Source organism: Vicia villosa, linkage group LG4 (assembly GCF_029867415.1).
Source record: "Vicia villosa cultivar HV-30 ecotype Madison, WI linkage group LG4, Vvil1.0, whole genome shotgun sequence".
Classification (NCBI taxonomy): domain Eukaryota; kingdom Viridiplantae; phylum Streptophyta; class Magnoliopsida; order Fabales; family Fabaceae; genus Vicia; species Vicia villosa.
Window position 1 is genome coordinate 160,239,896 of NC_081183.1, and position 15,603 is coordinate 160,255,498.

At 33.6% G+C, this 15,603-nt stretch overlaps 2 protein-coding genes across 2 annotated transcripts; one reads left to right on the forward strand and one right to left on the reverse strand.

Moving 5' to 3' along the window:
- The first annotated feature begins 1,544 nt into the window (after positions 1-1,544).
- Positions 1,545-2,937, forward strand: LOC131598200 (uncharacterized). Its single transcript, XM_058870826.1, has 3 exons — positions 1,545-1,641; positions 1,807-2,290; positions 2,391-2,937. The coding sequence occupies exons 1-3, from the start codon at positions 1,545-1,547 to the stop codon at positions 2,935-2,937; spliced, it is 1,128 nt and encodes a 375-aa protein (XP_058726809.1).
- Positions 2,938-13,488: 10,551 nt separating this feature from the next.
- Positions 13,489-14,107, reverse strand: LOC131600119 (uncharacterized). The gene is made up of 2 exons (XM_058872339.1): positions 13,982-14,107; positions 13,489-13,894 (listed from the first exon to the last, which is right to left on the reverse strand). Exons 1-2 carry the CDS (start codon positions 14,058-14,060, stop codon positions 13,575-13,577), a joined length of 399 nt encoding a protein of 132 aa, XP_058728322.1. The 5' UTR covers positions 14,061-14,107; the 3' UTR covers positions 13,489-13,574.
- Between the last annotated feature and the right edge of the window lie 1,496 nt (positions 14,108-15,603).

Below are 15,603 nucleotides of genomic sequence, written 5' to 3' on the forward strand. Positions count from 1 at the left end.
TGAGAAAGATGGGTTTTTAGGGTGTTTAAGGGCAAAAGTTTGTAGCAGGAAAAATAGCAGATTTTTGGTTCTGCATCAGGGGGAATCGGTTTCCCAAATAGAGGAACCGAGTCCCCAGTGCATTAAAGGCGTAAAATTGGATTTTTAATAGTGGGACTAGTTCCCCTAATAAGGGAACTGGGTTCCCAGAAACAGAGAGTTGTAGGAATCAGTTTCCCAAATAGAGGAACCAGATTCCACTGAGTTGAAATGATTTTTTAAAAAACTTTAAAAAGCCATAACTCTTGACTCGGGTGTCCGTTTGACGCACCGTTTGAACTTCCGAAAAGCTAAAATTATTTCTTATCCAATAAAACTAACGTGAGAACCTTTTGAAAATATTTTTAAAATTGTCTTTTTCCTGTATTTTGTGACGTCACGAAGTATGAACGTAGTTGTGTGATGTTGTTAACAAAACTATGTAAATATAGATTGCAGATTATTATGGCGGTGATGTTGTTGTTGCTGCCATTAATTGTTGGAGATTGAGAAGGAAGATAGGCCTCATTGATGTTTTGTTGTTATTGTTACATTTTATGATGCCGCATGATTGAGTCGCATATATTGCATCTTTACAATGGCCTGGATTGGCAAACACGTTGGCCTGGATTGACAAAACCGCGAAGGAGGCTTATGCCTTGTTGATGCCTCTAATGATTGGCAATTTGCGAAGGGGCTTATGTCATGTTGGTACCACATGCATTTGCAATGTGTTGTTTGTATTGCATTTTTAGGATAACGGTATAAATGGTGAATGGATTTTAATGAATGATGATGTATTGTAGGGGTGAACAAACGATGCTAATGTTGTATGAAGTAGTGAAATTATGTATGATCTATATCTTATATATTATTTATCATGCATTCCTTTGTATTGTACGATATTTCACTCTTTCTGTTTGAATGTTACCCCTATCTTGGTAACATGCAGGTAATCAAGAATGAAGGCTAAATACCTTCGATAGTTGTGTTGGTGTCGTTGCTCTGATACGTAACACTCGGGGGGATGAACGTTAATTGTTTTGCTATTTATTTTGCTATTGGATTTTAAATTGTTGGTTGAAGTAGTTTGTTACAGCTTGATGCTGATTATATTGGGTTAAGATGTCACGGTGTTTCTAAGTTAAACTATGTTGAAATTCCGCTGCTTAATTGAACGTCTTTTTTTAAGACTAATTTTGTTATGTTTGGTTTATCTGAGTTAATGGTGTTATGTATCTGTTTTAATTGCGAATTATTGCTGATGTTTGCGATGGAAATGTGACAGCCTATATTTACTATCAATAGTATTCTATTGTGATTTTTATCATTATTCGATGAGGTAAATTGGGGTGTTACATTAGTGGTATCAGAGCAGATCGGTTCATCCAACCAAGTTATCGAGTCAGTGTGTTGTTTGATGATTGAGTATTGTTAATTTAGATTCTAACTGTTGTTTGCATTGTAGTGAGAAGTTTGAGATGGGTGGAAGGAATGATGCTGCTATTGTTGTTGCACTGTAAGTTATGGCTGAAGCTCTACAACATCAACCTCACGTTGATGAGAATGCTGGATCTCGTAGTTTGGCGACTTTTCAGAGGGAGAATCCTCCTACTTTCAAGGGTAAGTATGACCCCGTTGGAGCGTTGGCGTGGCTGAAAGAGATATAAAGGATTTTCCGTGTGATGGACTACACTCTAGCGCAAAAAGTTCGCTATGGTACCCATGTGCTAGCAGTTAAAGCTGGTGACTTGTGGCTAGAGACTCGTTAGAGGTTGGAGACTGCAGGTGAAGAGATCACTTGGACTGTTTTCCGAAGAGAACTTTTGGGAAAGTACTACTCTGAGGATGTCCCTGGGAAGGAGATTGAATTTCTCAAGCTGAAGCATGGAAACTTGTCAGTTACGGAGTATGCTGCGAAGTTTGTGGAACTGGCTAAGTTTTATCCTCACTATAGCAAGGCAACTTTTGAGTTTTTAAAGTGCATCAAATTTGAAAGCAATTTGCACCCTGAGATCAAGAAGGCTATCGGATACCAGAAGATTCGTAACTTTCCAAACTTGGTAGATAGTTGCAGAATCTATCAAGAAGATAATAATGCTCGTTATAATATTTTTAGTGAGAAGAGGGGTAAGCACCAACATAATCATGGTAAGCCTTATGATGCTCCAGCTGCTAAAGGTAAACAGGAAGTCGTTGAGGGTCAGACAACTAGTGGACGAGACGCTCCTGCGGTGTTCTGTGTTTCAAAGTGGGAAACCTGGTCACAAGAGTAATGCATGTACTACAGAAGTGAATAGGTGTTTTCATTATGGTAAAGTTGGGCATACAATCGTTGAATGTAAGCACAAGGAAGTTGTCTGTTTCAATAGTGGCGAAGAGGGTTATATTAGTAGTCAGTGTCAGAAATCGAAAAAGGCACAAGCTGGTGGGGAAGTGTTCGCTTTGGCAAGGACCCAGACAACTACGAAGGACGGACTAATCAGAGGTGCGTGTTTCATTAATAGTACTTCTTTAATTACTATTATTGATATTGGTGATACTCATTGTTTTATTATTGCCGATTGTGCGGAAAAGTTCGATCTTTTGTTGTCTTCTATGAATGGAGAAATGGTCGTCGATACTCCAGCTAAGGGATCTGTGACTACTTCTCTAGTGTTTTTGAAGTGTCCCATTTTGATTTTCAACAGAGACTTTGCTGTTGATTTAGTTTGTTTGCTGCTACATGGGTTGGATGTGATCTTGAGTATGAACTGGTTGGAATATAACTATGTTCATATTAATTGCTATAATAAGTCTATGCAGTTTTCTACTCCGGATGAGGAGGAGGAAACTGGTTTGTTGTCTGCTAAACAATTGCAGAAATTGATGCAAGAAGAGGCTCGTGTATTTTTCGTTGTTGGCATCGTTATCTGTTGAGAATCAAGCTACAATTGATGAGTTGCATGTGGTACGCGAATTTCCCGAAGTTTTTCCCGATGAGATTCTTGGTGTACCTCCAGAAATATAAGTTGAATTTGCTATTCATCTTGTCCCTGGTACCAGACCTATATCCATGGCACCATACAGGATGTCAGCATTTGAGTTGATAGAATTGAAGAAACAACTTGAAGAGTTACTTGAAAAAAAGTTTGTAAGGCCGAATGTATCACCGTGGGGAGCTTCGGTGTTGCCAGTGAAGACGAAAGATGGGAGAAAGGAAAGGAGTGATGTAAATAATGAAAAGAGCTTAGAGGATGACCAACTTAATTAGCAGTAGATTAGTGGTATAGGTACTTCAAAGTTGGCATGCTACCCATTTTTGAGGATGACCTTTACATACACATACACCAAATTCAAGCCACATGAAGATAATCAAATAATTCATCCAGTAATAACAAGAGGTTACATAGTGACTTATAGTATTTCATCAAATCTCTTATAACATTATCTAGTATTATATTATAAAAACGTTTGAATTCTCTAATGAGATCACCATTGATTATCGAGAATCCTTCATAGGATTCTTAAGAGTGAAATTCAAAATAAAGGATGGTGGTTACTGTGATATTTTGGATCGAATTTTAGTTTCGACAAGGGTAGCTTCGTGGTTCGATAGATTAAACAAGCCGTCGAAGTTTTTTCACAAGCTGATGTCGAAGTCCTGCATGTTGTAGTTAAAGTACGTTTAAGCATACAGTAGTCAAAATGCTAGGATTGTTAGCATATTAAACCGGGCTTATTTATCCAGCACAATTGCTTAAGTTAACTTGTGTCTTAAGTTAAGTCAGTAGTATATAAATAGACTAGTTCTCTGAGGTTGTTGAGAGACGTTGGTTGTTATTATTCACTTATAATAGTTGAACCCTTATTAAGAAAGTGAATAGTAAATAAATTATAACTAATTCTGATTTTCTTCTTCTTCTTTCTTCTATCTCTTTCGTGAAAATTTAATGGGGTTTCTTGTGTTTGTTCAAGATACTCAATCTTTCTCCTAGTTTTTGGTTTGTTCTTGACGGTACTCTGTTACAACAAGTTGGTGCGATGAACATGGAGAAGAAGATGTCGTAAATGAAGTATGAGATTGAGAAATTCACCAGTGTGAATGATTTTGATTTATGGCGTTTGAAGATGTAAGCCATACTGGTTCAACAGGGTTTGCTAGAATTATTTAAGGGAGTCACAGTCATGGATGTTGCGCTAACGAAGAAGGAGAAAATGATGATGGTAGAGAAAGCCCACGGAGTCATCGTATTAGCCTTGATGATTAGATTCTCATGTAGGTTTCAAAGGAGAAGACAATGTCGGGTGTATGGACGAAACATGAAAGTTTGTACAAGACCAAATTGTTGGTCAATCGCCTCAACCTAAAGCAAGCTATATACTTATTCAAAGTGAGTGAATACAAAGTCCTGGCTGAGTAGTTGATATATTCAACAAGTTGATTCTTGATCTTGAAAATATCAATGTCAAGATCGATGATGAAGATCAAATGTTGTTGTTTGCTTTACCATGTTCTCGTGCACACTTCAAAGAAACTCTCTGGTATGGAAGAGATTCATTGACCTTTGAAGAGGTTCAATCTGCCTTATACTCAGAGTACTTGAACATGATGAACGAGCAATCGTTTGTTGGTGAAGGTTTATCCGTTAAGAGGAAATTCTCAAGGAAAGATGGTAAGTTTGAAAATAAGAAAGGTAAAGGTCAGCAGAAATATTATGGTGGTGATACTTCTACAATTAGGCGCTATCATTATAAGAATGAGGGTCACACACGAAAGGTGTTCCCTGGTTGAAATAACAATAATGGTGGTAAGGACAATGGTAATGCAACCATTGTGCAAGATGATTTTGAATCATCTGACGTTCTTGTAGTTTCGAGCTGAAATTCTTGCAAGGAATGGATATTGGATTCAAGGTGCATTTGGCACATGACTCTAAACAAAGACGTGTTTTAGTAATGTTGTGATCAAGATGGTGGATCAGTGCTGCTAAGAAACAACAAAGCCTGCAAAATTATTGGATTTTGATCTGTAAGATTTAAACTCCATGATGAGTCAATAAAGCTATTGAGTGGTGTCAAGTATGCACCCGATATGAAAATAAATTTGATTTCTCTTGGTGAATTCAACAAAAAGATACATACTTTCAAAGTAGAGCAAGGTATCGTAAGGGTAATTAAGGGGTCGAAGGAAGTCTTGAGAGGCATCAAAAGGCACGACATGTATACCCTTGAGACTGAGGTTGTAAGTGGTTTAGCAGATGTGGTATCCAAAAACCCTGTGTTGAAGACTGAGCTATGGCACAAGACACTTGGCCATGTCAATGAACGAGGTATGGTCGAATGTCGAAACAAAATCTTTTATGTGGTGACATGGTCGAGAAGTTGGAGTTTTGCAAACCTTGTGTATTTGGTAAATCTTGTAGGGTGAAGTTTAACAAAGGTAAACAAGGAACACATGGATCCCTTGATTATATCCATGTTGATCTTTGGGGGCCTGGAAGATGTCATTCACATTCAGTTGCAAGATATTTTCTATCCATAGTTGATGATTATTCCAGAAAGTTATGGGTGTTCATTCAGAAAGGTAAGGATGTAACTTTTGAATTTTTAAATTTTTGGAAGACTCTGGTAAAAAACGAGAATGATAAGAAAGTCAAAAGGTTGAGAATAGACAATGGTCTTGAATTTTGCAATGAGGCATTTGAAAATTATTGTGTTGTATCTGGTATTGCAAGGCACAAAACTATTGCAGGTACTCCCCAGTTAAAAGGTTTAATTGAACCATTTGGAAAGAGTTAGACGCATGTTGGTTAATGCTGGATTGAAGAATGTTTTGTAGGCTGGGGCTATTTAGACAACAACATATATGATAAATAGATGTCCCTCGATTTCCTTAGGGATGAAGACACATGAAGATGTCTGGTCAAGACATCCACCTTATCTCGAAAGACTTAGAGTATTTGGTTGTGTAGCATATGCTCACATTAGGCAATACAAGGTCAAACATAAAACTCTGATAGCCATGTTCATGGGGTACCCTGAAAGAGTCAAAGCTTATAGATTGTGGTGCCTAGAGTCAGGTCACAGAAGGTGCATCACAAGTTGATAAGTAGTTTTCAACGAAGCAGAAAAGACATTTAAGAAAACTGATGAATCTGGTTGAAATGCATAAATCTCTGAAGAAGAGCGGGAACAGGAAGAAATTCATGTTGAGGTGGAGCATAGTGATGTTAAATTGCATAACCCATATTCAATCGAAGAATCTCAAGTTACTGATAAAGATGAGGAGACTGATAATGACTTCCTCCTAGTAAAGATAGGTCGGTAAGAGTCATTAAGCCACCTTAAAGACTTGGTTATGCATATCTCATAGCTTTTTTCTTAATCTCTGCAAGTTGGGTACTTGATGAAGAACCTAAAGACTACAAAGAAGCTGAGAGGAGTCGAAATAAGACTTAATGGCTGAAATCCATGAATGATGAGATGAAATATTTCCATGATAATAACTCTTGGGAGCTGATCAAGAAACCTGCAAGGTCCAAGTTAGTCAGTTGTAAGAGGATTTTCAAGATTAAGGAAGGAATCAAAGGAGTGATGTCAAAGAGATACAAGGCAAGATTGGTTGCTGGGGGGTACACTAAAAAATAATGAGTCGAATTTAATGATGTGTTCTCATTTGTTGTGAAGCATAAATCCATTAGAATATTGTTAGCCATGTTGGGAAAGTTCGACCTAGAGATGGAACAAATGGATGTGAACATCGCTTTCATGTATAGTGATCTAGATGAAACAATATTGATGAGGGAACATGAAGGGTATGTAGAAAAGGGAAAGTAAGATTATGTGTGCAAGCTGAATAGGTCGTTATACGGCCTGAAAAATCTCCTCGTCAATGGAATTGGAGATTCAACAAGTTCACGACACACATAAGTTTCACTAGGAGCCAATTCGACCATTATGTTTATTTCAAATTTTGACTTGGAAATTCACTTGTTATTTTTTTTGCTTTATGTGGATGACATCCTCATAGCGAGCAACCATGCCGAGGATATAATAAAGGTGAAGGTTGAACTTGATATGGAGTTCGGCATGAAGAATTTGGGAGTTACCTATAATATTCTGGGAATTGACATTTGAAGAGATAGAAAGCACTCGAGATTATGATTATCTAAAGAGACATACATGAAGAAGATTTTTGACAAATTTCGTATGTAAAACATAAAGCTTGTTGTAACACCGACAAATCCTCAATTCAACCTGAGCATGACTCAAAGTCCTAGTATTGAAGTCAAAAGAGCCTATATGAATAATATTCCATATGCTAGTATAGTAGGTTTTTTGATGTATGCCATGGTCTGTACAAGGCCAAACAAAACATATGCAGTGAGCCTTGTAAGTAGGTATATGGAGAATCTTGGGAAGACGCACTGGCAAGCATTAAAGTGAATTTTAAGCTACATAAAGGGGGTTTTGAGCAGAGTCTTGGTTTATAGTGGAGCCTGTGGTGATGATAGTAAAGTAGAAATCAAAGGATTTGTTGACTCTGATTATGAAGGTTTTATGGATTCCAAAAGATCTATTTCTGGATATGTTTTCACTATGTTTGGCACAATAATCAGTTTGAAAGCGAAGCTTCAGAAGGTTGTTACCTTATCAACCGCTGAAGCGAAATATATTACCTTCACTGAAGATGTGAAAGAAGCATCGTGGCTTGAAGGTTTTTCTAAGGAGCTGAAACTTCAAGGTTGAGAAATCACTGTTAAATATGATAGCCAAAGTGAAATACATCTGTCGAAGAATTCAGCCCATTATCAGCGAACTAAGCACATCAATATGAGTTTGTGTATAATCGAGCATTAAGATTTTGACTGAAGATAATGCTGCTTATATGATCACCAAAGCATTTCCAAGCGGTAAATTTTCCCACTGTATGTAGTTGATAGAGTTTCATGAAAAAAGCTAGCGTGTTCCCTTGATGTTGTAGAGTTTGTTCCAAGGCGGAGATTTGTGAGATTTTGGATCAAACTCTAGTCTTGACAGGGGTAACTTCTTGATTTGATAGATTTTAAGCATGTTATTGAAGTCTGTTCACATGCTGATGTCGAAGTCCTGCATGTTGTAGTTGAAGTACGCTCAAGCATGCAATAGTCAAAATGCTAGGATTGTTAGCATATCAAATTGGGCTTGTTTGTTTAGCCCAATTGTTTAAGTTATCTTGTAGTTTAAGTTAGCTTAGTAGTCTATAAATAGACTAGTTCTCTCAGGTTGTTGAGAGAGATTAATTATTTTTATTCACTTGTATTCTTTAAACTCTTATTGAGTAAGTGAATAGTAAAACAGTTAGAACCTATCCTGATTTTCTTTTTCTTATTCTCTCTCTTTCGTGAAAACTTATAAAGTTTCTTGTTTTTTGTTCAAAAAACTCAATCTTTCTCATAGTTTTTAGTTTTTTCTTAATGGTATTATGTTACAACATGTACTTTGTACGACTTTTAAGGAGAAAACAATTGTGAAAATAACATGCTTGAACTAATTGATTGTTAACATTTATCCTTCATGGAATATAATAATTGGTAGGTTGAATGGGTTAGGGCGATGGTGTCAACCTAGCACCCATTCTAAAATATACCATGGATTCAAAGAGATTGAAGGTTATTAAGGTTGGATTACTTCTTAGCAAAAATATGATACGAAGACAACTTAAGGGATGAGGGAAATAAAAGGGAAATTAAATAATGAGAAGCAAAAATCTAATTACCTATATTTAAATCCCAATGAGATGTAATTTAGGGGAACTCATCCGATCGACGACCCATAAAAGGTATTGGTAAGTGCATCTATGGATAGGGGTGGCAAAACGGGCCCCGCCCGCAGGGAAAGCCCGTTTAACCCGTACTTTTTCGCGGGGCGGGGCAAGGTTTTAGGCCCACTCTCTTTAATGTGCCCGCCCCGTCCCGCCCCGTTTTTTTGTGGGCTTTTGCGGGCATTTGTTTTTTTATAGAATTTTACTATTTTTAGGCCTAAAAAGCCAAATGCCCGCGGACTTTCCCCGCCCCGCCCTCACTTTTTTGCGGGGCGGGACAAGGTTTTAGACTCGCACTCTTAAAAAAGCCCGCCCCGCCCCGTTTTTTCGCAGGCTTTTGCGGGGCGGGCCTAAACGGGGCGGGCATGCCCGTTTGCCACCCCTATCTATGGATGATGTATTAGAAACAACCCTTATAAATTATTGAAGAAATACTGGGGTGTATTTGTATGATAGGAAAAATACATGCTTGGAATAGAATTAAGAATTATTTTTATCAATTGTCAATCAATCACAAGGCTCGACCAATTACACATAAGAATAAGAATCTTGGGGAAATTAAAATGAGGGCAATATTAGAGAAGGTAGAAAAATAGATGAGTGAATAATTCATTAGTGAAATGGAACATCAAGCATAACTTGCAAATGTGGTACTGTAATAAATGGATATTACAACATCATGAAAAAAGTCTTCCATGAATGTATATCCCTTTTCAAGCATAGATAGGCGGGTTAACAATTAATTCATGATATGGGTTGTTGAGCTTTAAAAGTGGTTATCCAAGGTATAACCACATAAGAATATATCCTTCTGGTGAGGAAAATAACACAATGATGAAAATATGATCTAATTTGTTCAAAGAAGGTGGTAATTAATAAACTAAAGAAGTATAAATTGGTAAGGAGAAAATCATTTCATAATGTCACAAATATAACAACTTATTATTTCTACTTAAAAAACAACAGCGAAAAACAACTAGAAAATGATAATCAACATATTAATAAAATAAAATTGAATGGCATATGTAATAGTTCTTTTTGAAAGGTTAAAAGATATTACCCAAACTCAAGTTAATTGTAATCCTACTACGAGTTCTCCTTCTATTGGCCACAACCTATGACGATGAAAGACAGAAACAAACAAACAAATCAATTTCTAAAAATCTAGTCTTAAACATCAATTAACATTTTGAAGAAGTAGTGATAAATTTAATAATATATAATCTAAATTTTATGGTAATTAATCATGTTGTAGTCTAAAAAGAAGTCGTGTCAACAATAATAATAATATCTATAAAAAAAGTGAAAGACATAAACCTGTGCAAAAGTTCGAGGTGAGCATTCAACAACATCATCAATTTCTTCAATATAATTTATGGGAATACAAATAGACTCAAATGGCTCTACACCTAGTGAAGACTCTTCATTAATGTTGTCCAAATCTGACAACAAGTTTTTCTTTCTTCGTTGATTACTCATAGTTGTTTGTTCCTGAAAATTGAAGAGTGTTGAGATAGACATTAGCAATTCAAAGATAAATTTAAATAATGAGAGAGTTATAAGAAATGAGTAGTAGTAAAGAGAGAAGGAGGATGAAAATTTACACTCAAAACAAGTTTGTATTTGATTGATGTAGAAACTACATAGATGTCAGAAAGCATACAATTAAGTGAGATTTGAGGAGGAAAATTGATAAAGATAATTTTGGGTTCTCTATTCATGAATATTTTGCGAAATGGAGCGGAGAAACAAATGAAACACTTGTACGAGTGAGTTGTTTATCTAGAAAAAAAAAAACGAATCTAATAATTTTAACTAATGAAGATAAGATCGTATATTATAAATAATCATATATTTAATATCAAATTTATTGTTTTAATAATAAAATAAAAACAATGTATGTAATAAACCGATTTAAATAAACACTTCTAAATCATACTAACCGATTTAATAAAATATTTTAAATCGAATTCCGAACCGATTTAAAAGCGGAAAACTTTCTAAATCATTAAGAATTAAATCGAAACACCAACGAATGTAAAAAGCATTTTTTGTACTAGTGAAAAGATTTCCCAAAAAAATATTAATTTCATAAGTTTTTCTAGTTAAAAAAAACAAGTGTTTTTATCTTCATCTTCAACTTAATCATTGGTTTCTAGGGGAAAGAGGTCGTAATCCAGAGTTCGTGCCGAGAGGTCATGGCACTGGCCAAATATTGTTTACCACTCGTTTATCACTCGAGCTTCGTCTTTAGCAGGAGCTCGTTTACCACTCGAGCCCAATTGTCTGGTTTAGTGTATACATATTCGACTTGATTAATAGGTCAAAGAGTAAAATCCAACTATTTTATACGATTTTACATGATTTTATTGATTTTAGAACGATTAAATCATTTAAAATCGTTCCAAAATACAATTTTACTTAAAAAGATTTTTACATATGATTTAACACGAAATATTAACTTAAAAACGTGAAATTTATAGAATTTAAGTTTTAAATCACAATTTTTTGCGGTACACCACAACAACGCAACCATGTAACTCTTTCGGTAACAACATCTAACTGACTCTATTTTCAGATCTCTTTTGAATTATTGTGCCAGCGACTCTCTTCCATTAAAAAATAGGGCTTCAATTTCACCATTTCCCTTTCCTCTAGAAGGCAAAGATTTGAACCCAATGGAGTTTTGCTTGGATAGCAAAGTATTGTGTTATATCGTTTTTCCCATTTATCCTTCTTAGCAGGAATTACCATTTGATCGATGTCTCCAAATTCCTTAAAATCTCATACATTTGCTTAGCCCCATACTCTTATAAACTAAGGGCCATAAGCTTCCTGTCTATCCTCGTTGTCCCATGTCTTGAAGTTCTTAGTGCATTTTCCTCTACGTTTTTGAACTTGATGTTAGTCTTCATTTCCTAAAGTTCAATTCTGTTACCAATTTAGATGAAGTGTGCGAAAGTAAGAGAATTAGAATTTCTAACATTTTTCCTAAATACTGTTTTTGGATGTTCCATTTGTATTTATGATAGTTACTAGTTAGTATTTTTGTCTTAAATTTTATAATGATTTGATCATCATATAAATTTCCTTAAAATAATTATTTTGTATGAAAACGAAAAAAATTTAAAATTGTCTATAAATTATTTTTTATTAATAATATGAAGATAAAAAATCAAAAGTTAAAAAAGTAATAATTAGTAAAATTAATAATAAAAATAGATATTAATTTAATTGGAACTGTAAAATAATTTATAATTTTTAAAATTGTAGAATAGGCAATATCATTAATTTGTTACTTAAAAAAATAATCACGAAATTAATACACCATACTTACTAATAATAAAAACAATTTGTTATATATAATTAGATTTTTTTTTTCAATAACCAAGTTTTTCAAAAAAAATTCGAATATAACCAAACCTTGAAAATAATTACATAAATGGCCATTTTTTCACTATTTTAACACATTGTCGCCATTTGCTTTGGCGAATTGCAAATTGGGGCGGTTTAAAACCCCCGCAAAGTATTTTTCTTAAGGCAAGTCGCCACATACATTGGCGACTACAGTTAAACCGCCGCAATTTACAATTCGCCATTGCAAGTGGCGACAATATATTAAAATAGTGAAAAAATGGCCATTTATGTAATTACTTTGAAAGTTTGGTTATATATGGATTTTTTTTGAAAAACTTAGTTATTTAAAAAAAAATCATATAATTTCAAAGTAATTGTGCAAGAGCAAGAATAGACACGGGGCGGAATTCTAAATAAATAAAAAATATTACAATCGATTAATCGATTGAATATATGGTGTGCATGTGTGTGATCTAATGGTGAAACACTTAGGTCTTAGGAATGTGCTCTTTTCAAGATTTCAGGTTTGAATCATGCTAGATACAAATTGCTTATTAAAAAAATCGATTGAATACTTGAGTAATTTTATATTAAATAATTCATTCTTCATTTTCGTTTCACGATATTTAATACAAAGAAGAATTTTCCATAATAAAATGAAAACTTTGACCTTCACATATTTTACTATAAAATAAATGATATGTCTTGTTTTTTTTTTCTAGATATACCCAAAGAATTTCTAGTTACACTTCAAATTGACCAAAATATTGTTAATATCTTTTCAAATCTAATACGTTTTAATTTCTTTTCAAATCTTCAATTACAAAGGTTTGTCTTCCTCTTTCATTTTCCTTCCTTTGTCTCTCTCATTTTAAAACATAAAGCCTTAAATAGTTAGTTAAGTTGTTTTTTTTTTATTAATCGGTTAGTTAAGTTAATTAAAATATATTATTAAGTAGTTAGTTAAGTTATTTAAAATTTGTTATTAAGTAGTTAGTTAAGTTAGTTGAAAATTGTTACTAAGTAGTCAGTTAAATTAGTAAGTTTGTTATTAACTAGTTGGTTAGGTTAGTTAGTTAAAATTTGTTAAGTAGTTAGTTTATTAATTCCTCACAAACTCTTTAAGAACCCCCGCAAACTCAATAAAATACTTCTTAAAATTGAGTTTGGATTACAAAGCTAAACTAAAATGAAACAGAAAAAAAAACAAAGATCCAATAAAAATAACATTTCAATAGTAACTAATTAAACTAAAATGTATGTACCAAAGTCTAAAAAATTTATTGCATTACACAGAAAACTAAGTAAACTAAAATAACCCCCACAAACTCAGTAAAATACTATCAACAAACACTTCAATAACCCACACAAAAACAAGAAAAAGAAAAGAAGAACAATTCAACAGTCACCATCTTCATGGAGTTTTCACGTATGTAATAGTAGTATCTTTACGGCCATCAACTCCTTTAATGATGTATGAACCAGGAGCAGGAGAATCAGTCTTCACTCTTTTCTTTCTATCTTCATCTCTCTTGCATTCTTCATCTTCTTCTTCTTTAATGCATGCTTTTCTCCTTCTAATTATGTTCGTAACCGAAGCCCTACCTTTGAGAATTGATTCTATTTGCATGTAATCCTCAGGGCCAACCGGTAAATACCAGTAAGAAACTGCTCCATTTTTCAGTGCATTGGCATTTCTTAGGTCATGATTTTTGACAGTAGTATCACACAGTACTACACATAAGAAAATAACAATTATAATCGAAACGATCGATACAAAGACTATATTAAAGATTAAAGAACAAGAATATCTATACCTACCAACAACAGGTAGGTTTGCCTCTTTGTTGACAGCTTTTACAAATTCATATCTATCAAACTCCGCCATGGATCCATCCATTATAATAAACTGAAATCCCAAGAACTCCTTGTGATTTGGTGGAATACTGGTAAAAAAGCTAACTGAAAGATTAAAACAAAACATAAGTAAGGAACTTGTTGACAGAAATGAAAAATATTGATATAGGAAAAATGATCACCTTCATGATTGAATTCTTTGGCCAAATTCTCAATATCCGTGACAACTCTTCTACGAGTAGTGAATACTGCTACATGAGTCTTAGATATCTTGATTTCATTGATAGCTGCCATTGAAGTTATGGAAGTGAGCTTAATATGAAGTAAAAATTAAAGAAGGTTGAAGTATGAATAAAGTAGTAGAAGCATAATCTATTTATATACTATTTTAACTTAATTGACCTCGGTAATAAACTAAGGGCCCAAATAAAATTACTACTAACCACTATCAGCAATAAATAAAGGCTCAAATAAAATTACTACTAATTAAAAATAAATTATTTAGAGACTCGCTTTCAAATGAGAAAAAAAAATATTGGCATGCTGTTTTTAGAGAAATGATATTCATACACCATTTTCTTACACCTACACCCATTTCACTATTCATCTATACGGTGAATAGTGAAATATAATAATGTTATTATTTTTTTAAAATATTTTTCTATTTTTAAGATTGAGAGAATACGAAAATAAAATTATGTAATTAACCAATTTTATAACTTTATTAACCAACTTTTTATATTTTATTAACCAACATCAAACTACTTAAAATCTGGGCAATTTATTAACCAACTTCATAACTTCATTAACTAACTTTTTATATTATATTAACCAACTTTGTTTTACTAAAAATTATTTTAACATCAGGATATTTATTAACCAACTTCATCATTTCATTAACTAATTTTTTTAACTTTATTAACCAACTTTGTTTTTCTATTAAAAGTCACAGTTCATATACTATTCATAAACAACGTTCATAGGCATTGTCACTGTTCACGAATACTGTTCACCATTTAATATTATTTTATTTAAAAAACACTGTTCACCGTATAAATACGGTGAACAGTGTATACGGTGTAAGTATTGGGTGTAGGAAATGGTGTAAGCATAGCATTGCTGCTGTTTTTATGCTAGCAAACTGGAGAGAAGGTTAGTCCTAGAGTTCTATATTTTTTGGGCTTATTATATGTTATCTCAACCGTTTTAAAACTTTCCAATAATCACGGGCACTACTTATTATTATATAAAAGAAATTTTTTAAAAAAATTAAAAGTTAAAATTCATAGTATTTAACATAAGAATTTACAAAAACAAAAACAAAAATAGATAATGTCATAAAATAAAATTAAGCTAGGCAACTAAAAAGAAACTAGTATATCTACTTGAAGAAACTTTTTCTATTTTTGGCTGAAACTGTTAGGCACAAAGTTTCTTCAAGCCTCAAAGCCAGAAGCGACTCATAGTCGGTGGCACTCATTTACTTCACAAACATCTAAATATCAACCAAAGGTTAGTAGAAAATAAATTTACTATGCAATTAACAAATCATTTACTAGAGAGTCGTTAATTGTTTTCTGATTTTT